General features: G+C 42.8%; 1 protein-coding gene across 1 annotated transcript; it reads right to left on the reverse strand.

Annotated features, from left to right (window-relative positions):
• Window positions 1-2,673: 2,673 nt before the first annotated feature.
• On the reverse strand, window positions 2,674-13,650 carry LOC118092147 (prostatic acid phosphatase-like). The gene is made up of 10 exons (XM_035129933.2): window positions 13,543-13,650; window positions 12,087-12,182; window positions 10,779-10,865; window positions 10,097-10,249; window positions 9,135-9,236; window positions 7,409-7,513; window positions 6,465-6,597; window positions 5,305-5,387; window positions 3,767-3,873; window positions 2,674-2,830 (listed from the first exon to the last, which is right to left on the reverse strand). The coding sequence occupies exons 1-10, from the start codon at window positions 13,648-13,650 to the stop codon at window positions 2,674-2,676; spliced, it is 1,131 nt and encodes a 376-aa protein (XP_034985824.2).
• Between the last annotated feature and the right edge of the window lie 736 nt (window positions 13,651-14,386).

Raw genomic sequence — 14,386 nt, forward strand, 5'->3', positions numbered from 1 at the left:
GCAGAACCGCCGTGCCAAACTGATCTACACCTGTGGAGATCATGATACTGTTCCGTTCTATTCCCCCCCCCCCCAAAAAAAACCCCAGGTTGGGCAAGTTCTAGAAAGAAACCATAAGAACACAGGGGGGTGGGGGGTGGAAATCACAGAAGAACAATGTCATATAGCTAAAGGTAAAGGTAAAGGACCCCTGGATGGTTAAGTCCAGTCAAAGGCGACTATGGGGTATGGTGCTCGTCTCACTTCAGGCTGCAGACAGCTTTCCAGGTCATGTGGCCAGCAGGACTAAACCACTTCTGGCACAACGGGACACCACAATGGAAACCAGAGTGCATGGAAACGCTGTTTACCTTCCCGCTGCTGTTTATCTACTTGCATTGGTGTGCTTTCAAACTGCTAGGTTGGCAGGAGCTGGGACAGAGCAATGGGAGCTCACCCCGTCACGGGGATTCAAACCGCCAACCTTCTGATCAGCAGGCCCAAGAGGCTCAGTGGTTTAGACCACAGCACTACCAACTCCCTTTAATGCCATATAACTTCCCCATAAAACATGAGTGGGAGGAAAGTGGAAATTCTGGAGTAAAGTTCTGTGGGAACATCCTCATTTGACCTCAGTCTGATATTTTAATAATGGCATCTAGTGATTAACTTGTTTTGTTTTGTTTTTTTACAATCTGTTTCATCAGTTTGGAACGATTTGGAATAACCATTCACTATATACATTTGTTCTGCATCCTTTGCTTGCAGCCTGATAACCACTGTTTCAGAAGAAGTCAGGGAAATATTTATAGAGCACAATATGATTTGATTAGCAGTTGTAGATTTTAACATGATTAACTGCCCTTTCATTGTTTAACCCATTACAAGTAAATGTACACATTGTGTGTGTGTGTGTGTGTGTGTGTGTGTGTGTGTGTGTTTATATATCTACTGTTTGAGAACTCTAAAGGGAGGTGAAAGGGAAGAAAGAGTCACACAAACAAAAGCTAACAGAGAAGGAAAGGACATCTTTAATAGCTGTGTCATCGTTGACTTCGGGAATATAGAATATTTGTATTATTTACCCTAACACGACAGAGTCTAAATGCTTTGACAACATTAGTAAATTTAAGGGTGTCAATGATTTGGAAAATGCAGGTTAAAGACACAAACAAGTTCAAGGTTACCAGCATTAAGCAAAATAAAAATCTAAAGGTCAAGGTGACAATGATGTTGATGGAGCACCTGCCAGTTTCAGTTGAGTAGGAAGCTTGAAATGCAAATGGTCTGCAGGACAAAACATCCCTATGTTTCTTTTTCATCTTATTTGGCAACAGGGAGGAGGGGGCCAGAAAACTTGTACGCCTTGCATGGGAGCAGGGACTTCAAAAGTCCTAACACCCATTGAAATGAATGGGAACTCTACAAGTGCTCAGTTTCACGGTTATATAAGAGGCGTATTTGAAGAATATGGGTTTAATGCCCAAAATATGTTAACAATTTTTGATAAATGGACTTCTAAAAAAAATACGAAGCTCAGTTGCACATTTGAACTTTTTTTAAAAAAGCAATATTTAAAAATACTGTATTGTCAATAAGGTTGCAAAATCAATTGCTGCTCTCCAACCAGGCTTTCATCCCCCCCCCCGGCCTTAGATTTAGTATATAGACACACATTCACTTGTAAATGATGCCGCAGCCGGCAGTGTTTGTTCAAGCCAATTTGGTTTTTATTTGATCAGAATAATTTCTGAGAAGAGGAAAATCCTAATAATGAGAATCACACGAAATCATCAAGTGTCACGCAGTGTTTCTGGTGTCCTACAACTTATTTGCTGTCCACTTTCCTTCCTGGGGATGTTAATTTTCTCATTTGCCTTTTCTTTGATTTTACTTTTCACCCTGGTAGAAGATGAGAGACAATAGCAACATGTCAAAAGGTCAACAACACTGCCATCATTTAGAAATATATTTTTGGGAAATACACATATAGTTATTACAAGTTATGTATACATCTGTGTACCTGTATAATAATAATATTTGTACCCTGTCCATCTGACTGGGTTGTCCTGGCCACTCTGGGTGGATTTCCAAAAAAATATAAAAACACAGGAGGACATCATATGCTAAAAGCTTCCCTATACCAGGTTGCCTTAATGTCTCTTCTCAAATTCATATAGATGTTTATTTCCTTGACATCTGATGGGAGGGTGTTCCACAGGGAGGGCGCCACTACCGAGAAGGCCCTCTGCCTGGTTCCGTGTAACCTCACTTCTTGCAGTGAGGGAACCACCAGAAGGCCCTCGGAGATGGACTTCAGCTGAACGATGGGGGTGGAGACACTCCTTCAGGTATACTGGGCCGAGGCTGTTTAGGGCTTCAAAGGTCAGCACCAACACTTTGAATTGTGCTTGGAAACATACTGGAAGCCAATGTAGGTCTTTCAGTACCTGCGGCCGCTCCCAGACACCAATCTAGCTGCCACATTCTGGATTAGTTGCAGTTTCCGAGTCACAGTCAAAGGTAGCCTCATGAAGTGCACCGTTTGACCTTGGGCGATTCATCCTAATCTACCTCATAGGGGTGTTGTGAGGAAGGTCAAGCTGACAAATGGAATGTTGACACATTGGTTTTATATGTGTTCGTTTCAACCCTGCTACCTATCTTACCTCTCATTTCTGATGCCATCCTACATTAACTATTACATTCTGCTTGCCAGTCCTTTGGTATGACAGGGGAAACCAGTTCTTTAAACTTCTGCAAGGGACAAGCCGCTTCGCAGCCCGGCAAAACAAGAGCATGGGGTGGATCATATTTTCTGACCCGATAGTACATCTCAATGGTGAACTCACTGAAAATAAGAAATTTAGGTCATTAAGAGCATTCTGTAGCCATTTTCATAAGATGCAGCCATATATCACCCAGGCCTCACTTCCATTTCATAAGAACTGCTCTGAGAACTCTTCTGATAAGATGGGCGGACTTCTGTATTGCTAACCACGGAAGGCTCAAGACAACTTGCTGATTTTCTCGACTGAATGCAAACCATCTCGATGGGATTTACTTAAAGAAGCAAAACCAACCCTTTGTCACAAGCCGCCTGGTTGTTCGATTTATTTCATGCATATATATTTAGAAATATGTCCCACAGATATCAATGGGGTTTATTCTGAAGTAAGCCCAGGAATGTAGCCTTCAGGCAGTGCTATTATGGGTATAGTTGCTTAGAAGTAAATTTCATTCTGTTCAGTTGGGATTCTTCTCTAGTAAGTGCGTTGAGGCATAATCATACACATGTTGTCTCAGAGGTGAGTCCCAGTGGGGATTATGACCCATTAAAGGTGACTAGAACTGCACTATTATTTTGGATGTGGTTTATAAAACCCTTTCATGAAATTGGATATTTTGTGGTATTTAGTCTTGTTTTCCATGTTGCCCAGTTCTAACCTGCTGTTTCAAGTAATTATGATTTAACTGGGGTTTCTCAGCTCTGCATCAATGATCAATATTGTAGATTTGGCACAAAGTGTGACTCAACCCTTTCAACCCCTTTCTGTCTTTCAAAGTTATGCACACCTCAGACACTCAGCTATGAAATAATTTTTCAACAGCATTTTGAACAGCCGGATGTCAAGCTCAAACGCAGAGGGAACGCAACTGATTTTTGACCCATTTCAGCAGTGCAGGAATTGTGAGAAGAAATACTGTGTTTGAGAAGATGAGTGAATTTGCAAATGCTTACCCAATAAATCACTGCTAATTATTGAATATACGAGTTCATATTTACCCACTGTCTTCTTTATGTAGCTCAAAAAATAGGCAGGCGGCGTATGGAGGTAGCTGTTCTTTGAAAACATTGAGTGCTACTTGGAGAGCAACTAGTGTCATATCATGCTATAAAAGGGGGGGAAAAGAATTCATTGTAACTTTTAGGACAGAAGTGTGTGCGTGTGTGTGTACATGTGTGTATATATCAGGGGTGGCCAACTCCCAAGAGACTGCGATCTACTCACAGAGTTAAAAACTGGCAGTGATCTACTCCCCTTTTTGGGGGTTCAGGTCAAAGTTGTTGAGCTTTTTTTAGGAAGGAGGAAGGCCCCTTTTGGGGTAGTTGGATCAAAGTTGTTGAGTTTTCTCAGGGAGGAGGTAAAATATTGAGCTTCTTTAAGGGGAGCCACAGTTGTTCAGCTTCTTTGCGGGGAGCCAATGATCTACCAGTGATCTACCGCACACGTCCAGTGATCTACCAGTAGATCATGATCTACCTGTTGGACATGCCTGGTATATATGAATGTATAGAAAGAGAGTTCTTATCTCAGACTCTGCTAGTTTCAAAGATGCCATATTAGACAAAGGCCTCATTATGGTCTCTAGGACATGAGATACTGCAAAGGGATCACGCTTGCAAATAATCCAAGCAGGCACTAAAGGGAATGAAATGTGCAACAAAATGGGCATGTAAGACCTTAGGCTAGTTCCAGACAGTCAGCTAATTTAGTATTTTAACATGTAGTTTCTTCACATTTGTAGCTCTGGGGCTGCCTTCAGTATCAATGAAACCTTATGTCAATCATCTCTCTCTCTTTCTCTGTGTAATTACTTTTATTTTGCAGGAACATGAGCTGTGGTGGTGTTATGTACTGAGCTGAATCCTAGAACAATAGGATTCAGAATCAGCGGGAGCTACCCAATCCAACTCCAGGTGGAAGTGAATCCGCAACCTGATTGGCCTGCTGGAGCAGCCAATCAGGCGGCTGGCAGAAGTGAATCTGCTACCTGATTGGCCTGTAGGAGCAGCCAATCAGGCTGCAGGCAGAAGTCAATCCACAATATAATTGGCCCACAGGTGTAGCCCTGAAGTAGCCAATCACGCAAGGCCCATTGTGTAAATAATGTATATAAGCAGATGGTTTTGGGAAAAGAGCCATTCGTCTTCTCTTCTTCTCCTTGATGAATATGAGCTGAATAAAGAGCATGAACTTCACTCTCGACTCCGAGTATATTTCAGGTGGGACCCTGATTTGGGCTGGAGGGCTATGCAGTTTTCCTACCCAAATCTCTCCCCACAGCCCCCAAAAGATAATGTACAGAGTGTGGCCCAATCCAGATCAGGAGGGTAGGGCGACTCACCAAGAGCATAAGTGCTTTTCCTTCAAAGCAAAAAGTGGCACTTTTCAACCCTGTTTTAAAAAGATTTGATGTGCCTAATGTTACTTGAGTAGACAAATTGCATTTCCAAATAGACGGCTTAAAGAGGGGAGCCAAAAGGTAGCAGGAGAATGTGAGCTATAGGAGGTTTGGTCAATTTAAAATGTTCATACTTACAGCTGAATACATTAACATTTTTCTTCCATCAGTGGCCTGAGTAGCTTCTGTCATCTTATCCAAAATATCTTTCACAAGGAGACCTTAATGGTGATGGAAAAGAATACGAATGCTGGTGAAACCAAGAAGCCCTTTTTATCTTTAACCAATTGTTAAAGCAAATTGGCAAAGACATTTCTCCCCAGCTGGGGCAGAGAAGTTCTAACATTCTAGTAATACTCCCAGTTCAATTGGGACTGTTGAGGGGTATACTATATGTGTGCTAAGTTGGTCTATACACACATAGGAATGTGACTTTGGACTCAGTTACATTAAGAAAGAAAGAAAGAAAGAAAGAAAGAAAGAAAGAAAGAAAGAAAGAAAGAAAGAAAGTTTTAAATGTGCTATAACATTGGGACACCAGATGGAGCTGTAGAGTTGGACCCTTTGGCAATGTGACTTCCCACTATAAGCTTTATAATGCGTTTTCCTGAAACGTTTCTTTAATGAGTCTAGATCCAGCCTTTGTGTCTACACATGAGGCATGCAGCACTTGGTCTCTCTGTGTGTCCAACCTTCAATGCAGCCCTTGAACCAAGATAAGTTAGTTGCTCCTGCTTTAGATAATATGCATGTCATATAGAAAATTACAGGTAGGTAGCCATGTTGGTCTGACGCAGTCAAAATAAAAATAAAAAATCCTTCCAGTAGCACCTTAGGTAAAGGTAAAGGGGCCCCTGACCATCAGGTCCAGTCGTGTCCGACTTTGGGGTTGCGGTGCTCATCTTGCTCTATAGGCTGAGGGAGCCGGCGTTTGTCCGCAGACAGCTTCCGGGTCATGTGGCCAGCATGACAAAGCTGCTTCTGGCGAACCAGAGCAGCGCACGGAAACGCCGTTTACCTTCCCGCCGGAGCGGTCCCTATTTATCTACTTGCACTTTGATGTGCTTTCGAACTGCTAGGTGGGCAGGAGCTGGGACCAAGCAACGGGAGCTCACCCCGTTGCAGGGATTCGAACCGCCGACCTTCTGATCGGCAAGCCCTAGGCTCTGTGGTTTAACCCACAGAGCCACCTGGGTCCCTATATGACATACCTATGGCAAACTTAGTTGGTCTCTAAGGTGCTACTGGGAGGATTTTTTATTTTTATATAGAAAATTGTGGGTTTTTCTTTTTCTTACCTCCTTGTAGTTGTGATTTCATTTCTCTTTTGTGTATCCCGAACATTGCATTTATGGAAAATGCCAAAAGATTTTTCAAATTGTCCATGACTTCGTCCGTAGCCCAGCGTGGTACTGGTTGGTTATGTTTTTTCTACAGTCGAAAAGAAATAAAAGCAGGTGGTGATTCATCTATCAGCCATGCCTTTGCTCTTTCACTCTTATCTGTTCAGTTGTTTCATGGACCTTCATGTTTATATATAGGAAAACCCATTCCATGACACATTGGGGCCCACACAAAATGGCTCACAGCCGCCCAATAAAACCATATTACGACGAGTGGGGATTTGGTCTAAATAAATTTCCACAATTGTAGGATTAGAATTAGACTACATAGGTCTCCTCTCCCAGCCCCATGTCTGTGGTGGTTAAAGAAAAGAAAAAACACAGCCCCAACTGCGTTGATGAACTCAATCTGGAAGATCCCCCTTTTTTTTGGGGGGGAGAATAGGCCTCTGCCTAACTAAAGGGGTGTTTTAGCTTTGCTGAAATGTGTCTTTGGTTTCTGATAATGTCTCTTATATGGAGATAGAGAGGTGTGGGTGGGTGGGTGTAAACCATCCTTCTGCACACAGGGAAAAAGGAAAATTATAGCTCTACACAACCTTGCCCCCTAAAACCACCACTGATATGTGGTCCTACCTTGGAATGTTTCCTAGACGCAAATGTGCCCCTGAAACTGAAAATGGTTCCTCATCCTCGATGTAAACAGTAACTTGGACCACTGCAGCTTCTGCTACTATGGTTACAACAGCCTACAGCCAGCACAAATAATATTGAAAGCAGGATCGTTCATGACCTTGCCACAAGTGTGGCTTTTATCTGCCACATGCCACCTCGTCCTAAACCCCTTGGCCTTTTTTGTTGGGGCTGAATGAGTTTCATATAGGTTTACTAGGAATTACCTGAACAAGTAAAGCATCGTACGCATTCCAGAGTTTGTGACTGTTGAAATCCAGAAGATCTGTCACTTCGTATCCCAGGTTAGCTGCCATTTGACCTAGAAGTGACTGAAAGATAAAGAGCAGAAGGATTAATGAATCAGTAAGTGCAAATGCATGGTAGGGCCTGATCCTGCAGTGACTGCCGTTTTTTAATGGGGCGATGTTTTGCCCTGCCAGTTCCATAATGTGGGGGGTGCTGCAGTAGCCCCCAATCTTGGATGACAGGATTAAACGGCGGGCTTTCAGAGCTTGAAAGGAGCACAAGGGGATTGAAAGCTGTTGGCAAACAAGGCTTCAGTAGGCAACCGGCATGCTCAATGGCCCCTGAAGACAGCAGCAGAAATAAATTTGACTGCCACTGTTCTGCACCAGTCAGGTTGCAGCTTCGGAAGACCCTTCAAAGGCAGACCCATGCAATCGTCATTTCAACTGCGAGATGGGAAAGGTTTAGATTGCCTTGGAGACATAGGATATGAATGGTGGGTTTGCTGAGCTCCAGTCAACTTGATTTTGCCAATACGGACACTTCCAACCTCTTACTACTTCCAGGTGGGATGCTGTCACACGTTGGCAAATCCCCATTCAGCCAAAGCCTGTTTTATCTCTGCAATCCTCCTTTCCACAGGTGGGAACAGGTGGTCAAAGGAAATTGCTGGATGCTTTGGAAATATTGAAAGAAACAAGTGCTCCTAATTACTGGTGGTAGTGTTGCTTGGTGACACCAACCTCAGTGTTCCACATCTGTGAAATAGTACAGGCAGAGACCATTTTACGTGTGTCCGATTAATGCAGCTCTGCGTAAAAACTCATTGCTGCGGACCTCGTGGCCAGAAGAGGGAATGGAATGGGGATTGGAGTGTGGGCATAATGGGGTTTAATGAGGTGGGGCGGGCTTATGCATGCTCCAGGAATGCGCATGGGGGCCAGGAACGTAACCCCTGCAAATGGGGAGTTTCCAGTAGCATTCGTGGGCTGTCTGTGACTGGACATTTCTACATCTGTCCTGAGTTTTATTGTTCCACTTCAAAGAGGATAGGAAAGGGACAAAAGAACCCCACTCTCTTTCATTTTTGCCCCCAAAGAAAGAACAAGAGACCTCTTCATTCCCTTTTGCTAGTGAAAAGGCTGTGGGGAGTAGTAACTAACCAGGGCAGAGGGGTGGAGGGAGGGAGGAAATGGAGCGGGATGGGGCAGTGGGCATTTTGTACATGCCCCCTGAAAACATGGCAGCACCACTGCCTGCTCTGCACAGCCAACAAGGCAATCCGCCCAGACCTCTTTTATTGCCCCTTTTGGGGAAAATGATTCTCCCTTTATTTTACAAGCAGGCAGGAACATGAAAAATAAAACACTGTTCAAGGCTGCACACTGCACAGGTTGTAATTTCAGAGAGATAAGAGAGTCCCTTTGGGGACGGTTGATTCATCTCTAGTTTTAAGCAGCCCAGGGAAGTCAGTTGGACTTGCACAACTGCTAAAAAGACCTGTAAGCAAAACAATAACAAATTAATAATGAGAAAACAGGTTTATAATCGATGCCACATCAAGAAACGAAAGGCGTTTGGCTGTCATATCAGACATTTGCAGCACATTCCGAGGTATGTCTACTCAGAAGCAAGCACCATTGATTTCAGTGGGATTTACTCGCATGGATTGCAGCCATAAGACTCTCCCTTTCCATTTCTTACCATGTGACTTTTCAGTTTTTCCTGGACTGTTTTGGATCCCAAAGTTTCCTTTAGAAGTTTACCGAATTTTGGACATGCAGCGCGAACAGGATAGTACAACAACTAATAAAATGAAATGAAACATAATCAGCTAAAAGACCTCCTCATATTATCACCTGCCTGTGTATATTACATATGTCCATCCTAAATTCAGATTATTATTAATAGCCTGAGGTCCTAGTCACACATCCTGTGCTTTGTGGCAGGTGGGAAGATGCTTGAAGAGCAAGCAGTCAGAAGCATGGGATTACAACTCCCACATTTTCTGTTGCAAAAAGTTGCCTTGGTCAGGGGTGGCTTGTGCTAAAGGCTTGGTGGGTTTGCATGGCGACAGAAAGTAGATAGAAAGAAGAGCTTCCATGCTCGCTAGACTTTCAGTGCTGTCCTTTCTTCAGATGCTAGGCTGACACTCTCAGGGCTGCTGACCTCACTTCCTCCTTCTTCACCCCACCTTTGAGAGGAATTATCTTTCCTTTCTCTCTCTCCTGCAGAGATAGAAGAGCAAGCATGGTTCTTTGTACATTTACCTCAGCTGCACCTAAGAGCTGTCATAGCCAACAAATATTTCACACAGTAAACTTCCCTTCCTTATCTTCCATACTCAGAGTTTGAGTGTGACTGCAACAAGGGTCAAGTGTGCCCCTCTGAGCAGGGATTTCAATGCACAGTGCAACTTCTGCTGATGCATTTAAGCTCCGAGCGATGCCACAGACTGACTTCCCCATGCCCATGGCCTCGGTCCAAATTTAGGGCGCCCTCAGCTGGTTTTTTGCAAATAGAAGCTCTAACTGTGCATCACAACTCCAAGACTTTGTCTCATCTCTATTTATCTCTCTATTTCAGTGAAATATTCACCTCTCAGGTTACCATGTTTCCATTGAACTGGGAGCGGAAAAGGTTAAAAATACCACACGTTTTCTTACCCTTTCCTCTGAAAGTGGCACAGTATGAACTGGAATTGGTTGCCAAGCGATCTCTTTGTTCCAGATTTGGTTTTTTTTAGGGGGAAAGAGACCGGCCAGATTGGCCTGAGCACTCATAATGGTTCGATCATAATCTGTACTTCGGACATAAATCTGGGAAGGAAAAAAGAAAGAAAGAGTGGCTCAGGATGGCATTGCTGTTTTGATCCTAGATGGTTATTTTCCACAGGGGAAGGTATAATTCTAACTTGCATACCCACACCAACCCACTTTCAGGGTTGCTGTTCTGGTGACGGCTGTCTTCTTTTTCTGTCTGTGCCCCATCTCCTAACTGGAAATCCTGTGAAAGGTCAACAGGGTGTGGTGCCTATTCCCCAAGGCAGGGTGGTTGTTGTTGATCGTCTAATTTATTCCCTGCCTTTCACCCTAAGGTGAACATAGTAGCCATGGTAGGGAGGAGAAAGGTTGGAGATGGAAAGTCACCGCGGATGCTGCTAGGCTTGTGGGGACTGCAATTATGAGTAAATTTTGAACACAAGGTGGAAATCACTACACTTCTGCTTCTATTTGCTTGTCCCAATCCGACAAGCATGGGGACGCTCATCCATAGTTTGACCCTAACATTATATTAGTATAAATGCTATTGCTGAGAAAACAGGGGGGAGTTAATTCCAATACTTGCTTCATTTCGCTTGTATTCATCACTTAAAAAGTCCTTATATCTCTCCTTTATGAATTTACCCAACTGGTATTGCTGCCGCATTCCACGCTATGGGAAAAAGAAAAAGAAAAAGTATGCATGTAAAACTCATTGATGCAATTTACCGCCCCCTCCAAGCTACTTCTGACTATTTCAAAGGATAAAGGAACACTTTGTGTATTCTAGGATCGCAGTGTTGGGTGTACATTACATCATCATGAAAAAGCTAGGCTCTGAATTTTGGCCTGTTCCTTTTCACAGCATCAGGAGAACAAGGTTAACATCTAGATTTGTCAAAATAAAAATAAAAAATCCTTCCAGTAGCACCTTAGAGACCAACTAAGTTTGTCATAGGTATGAGCTATCTGAAGAAGTGTGCATGCACACGAAAGCTCATACCTATGACAAACTTAGTTGGTCTCTAAGGCAGTGTTTCCCAACCAGTGTGCCTCCAGATGTTTTGTGACTACAACTCCCATCATCCCTAGCTAGCAAGACCAGTGGTCAGGAATGATGGGAGTTGTAGTCCCAAAACATCTGGAGGTACACTGGTTGGGAAACACTGCTCTAAGGTGCTACTGGAAGGATTTTTTATTTTTATTTTGACTGCGTCAGACCAACACTGCTACCTATCTGTATCTAGATTTGTGGCAGGTCTCCAAGACTAAAAAAAAAAAGGGACTGGACCAGATTCTGTAACAAATTATGAATGTGTGTTGATACGGCTGTAGCTCTCACATCACTGACATCATTCTAGAGCTGGGTTAAGAAAGCCTTTTAAATTCACAGTCCCAACTGCAGACTGTGATAGTGGGGGCTGCATTTTGGCAACTTCTGCAGCCTGGGAGTTGGGTGGGGGCTTATGATGGTGGCATCAGCTTGTCTTCTTCTCAACAATGTTTTGTTGCCATTCTACTTCCTGCTTGATGCACGGCCTTTCCCTTCTCGCCCACAGCAATATTTAAAGACTACCTCACGATGAAGTGTCATTATAAGGACTCAGGTTGGGGAGGGGGAGAGATAGAACCCATTCTCAATAGCAGCAAAAGGAAAGAATGTTGCAAAATTTCTAAATGCTGCAATTTACCTTAGTCTATGATTGCTCTTTGATTCTTTTTTTTTTAATAAAAAATAAATTTATATAGTTTACATTCTGTAATTTGGGTTAGTGGACCGTACATAAATTATATTATTGTTTGTGTACATTGTACTGAAATGGGCACTGATACTATTGGAGCCTGCAAACAAATAAACAAAATACGATTTCATTCCTTAGAGCAGCTATCAGACCGTTGTGAGCTGTCCATATCCTTGTGGCCAGACGTGTTCTTTGACCTCATTAGTCGGAAAAGTTGAAACTGGGTTTCTGTCGCCATGCCGGTAAACCTGGTGAAATGTTTTGAAGATTGCGTTAGTTTTCAGAGAAAATAGAACTGGATGCAATCTGTTGGAATTAAGTATTAACTGCCCTGCCGCAGCTCTAAATCTGGAGCACACGGCCCTCTCACAACATTACCCTATGCCTGTCTTCTCAGAAGCCCCAATGACTTGACTTCAGTGGGTCCTGCTTTTTAAGTAAGTGCCTATAATATTATAGCCTTCGTTATCAGAGAAATGCACTATGAAAAAGCTGCCAGAATATCTCCTAGCAGTGCTGTGCCTCTGCAATTCTGTGCAGGGTGAGAAGTTGAAGGGGATTCGCTAATACAGCTGTATTTCGATTTTAGTTTTTGTCCTTTTGAGAGGAGAACACAATGTACATAAGGAATTTCTAGAGAAGTGGTTTCTCCTGGACCATTTGAAAACGTCTGTTGGTCTTAATGGTTTTCTTGACTACTGTAGTGCTTGCAATCCACTCTGTGCTGTATAATTTTTAATTCTATTTTTAGTGCTTCTTTCATGTCTTATATCTTATTGTACTACACTTTGCATTTCATATAATTCAAACTGAAAAACAATGGAAGAAATAAAATAAGTATTCAAAATCATTATGAGGACATGTTGCAGACCACCTGAAGGAAGGGCATGGACCATAGTTCGGGAACCCCTATTCTAGAGCTAACAGACTTTGAGGGTGGGTATCTACAAAAGGAAGACTGTCAATAATACTGTTGTGTGCTGCAAAGAATAAGTGATAGTTTGCGTGGAACCTTAGTGCTGTACAGTTGGAAAAAGGAAGCAAAAAGGGAATACAACATTTTCTCATATTCAGAAAACATGCATTGCAAAATCTGCTCGCTGTTGGGCGTTAACATTCAGATGTCAAGTGAAATATTGTATGACTGAACACTTACAAGCCCATTGTGTGTTCTTCATAAAGCTGACCAGAAAAATTGAGAGTTTAAATTCAATTAGACAGTATTTTGTTCAAGCTCTGGTTTCTATATAGACATTTCATACCCTTTCCTTTAAACAATGCTATTTGTGTGTGGTGGTACTTAGAAGTACTTCTCTAGCATCATTCTTCAAAAGCACTGTGGGGGGTGGGAATAATGGAAAGATGGCAACCACAAAATATGGTTAGAAATAGGGGATGGGGGTGGGATATTCCAAGTGGTCTTTTTTAAGGGGGGGGGAGAAAAACCACAGAAATTTTCTCATAAAAACAAACCTTCTGAAAAAAATTCTGCTCAGCATGTCAAACTGCATAAAATCATTCACAGGAACATACTTTTAGAAAGAAGAACTGCAAAGATCTACAGTGTCAAGGCCATTGTTAGCAATGAAAAGAAGACCTCACGCTTACCAATACAACATACTTCAGTTCCCTTCCTGTGATACTCGGGAGAAGTAGACCCAAGAACAGGCTGAAGAAGGCGAAGCCACAACTATTGAAACCGTGCCGCAGAAGCATCACTGACCCCGTTGCTCCTGGCAGTAATTATGAATTACCTAGTTAGTGAAGGTGGAAAGGGGGAAAGTTGTGCTTTATAAAGAGCAAACCAAGGGGTGGAGACTCTCTCTAAATTTCATCTTGGAGTTTAACTTGAAGGCTACTGATTTATGTATTTTTGTAATATAGTCAAGGACTGAGAAGGAGATGCCAAATTCTGTAGGGCTGGAGGACCACACTTTCCTGGAGGCTGTGCCCCATGGTTTATCTACAAAAGGAAGGAGACTTGGGTTTCTGCTTATGGGCAGGGAACCAAAGATAATGGGGAGATTATGTTCTTCCAGGAAGAACATAATGGCAGTTTGAAGGTAAGCCTGGACCTTTCCAATTGGCCGGAGAAGGAATAGCTGCAGGAAGCTTACTCCAACCCCTATCCATCCACAGCTCAATTTGTGTATATGCATTCATGTGATTACCGTCTTTTGCTGGCTGCCTTGAGGACCGCTTGATCCAGTGGTGGGTGGGGTGCAAATCTTCTAAATAAATAAGCAAACATAGTGGTATTGCTGCCAGGAGGGGAGAAACATCCCACTCGCCCACCACACTGGTTGTTACTCAGGGTGAAGGTATGTCAGTGATGGTGGAAACAATAACCCAAACCTATTTAGAAGATATTCCGTACAAAAATGTATAGGACAAGTAATAATATCTGCTGGAGATGTAAAGAAAAAAAGGTACAATTTTATCATATGTGGTG

Source organism: Zootoca vivipara, chromosome 12, assembly GCF_963506605.1.
Source record: "Zootoca vivipara chromosome 12, rZooViv1.1, whole genome shotgun sequence".
Lineage (NCBI taxonomy): Eukaryota > Metazoa > Chordata > Lepidosauria > Squamata > Lacertidae > Zootoca > Zootoca vivipara.

Bases quoted from the DNA above. Each gene is read 5' to 3' on its own strand.
- LOC118092147 (XM_035129933.2), bottom strand. From the start codon at position 13,650: ATGCTTCTGCGGCACGGTTTCAATAGTTGTGGCTTCGCCTTCTTCAGC. The intron at 10,250-10,778 runs GCAAGTATTGGA...TTTCCTTCCCAG, and splicing joins ATGAATACAAGCGAAATGAA to ATTTATGTCCGAAGTACAGA. The intron at 7,514-9,134 runs GTAAGAAATGGA...TTTATCTTTCAG, and splicing joins AAAAACTGAAAAGTCACATG to TCACTTCTAGGTCAAATGGC.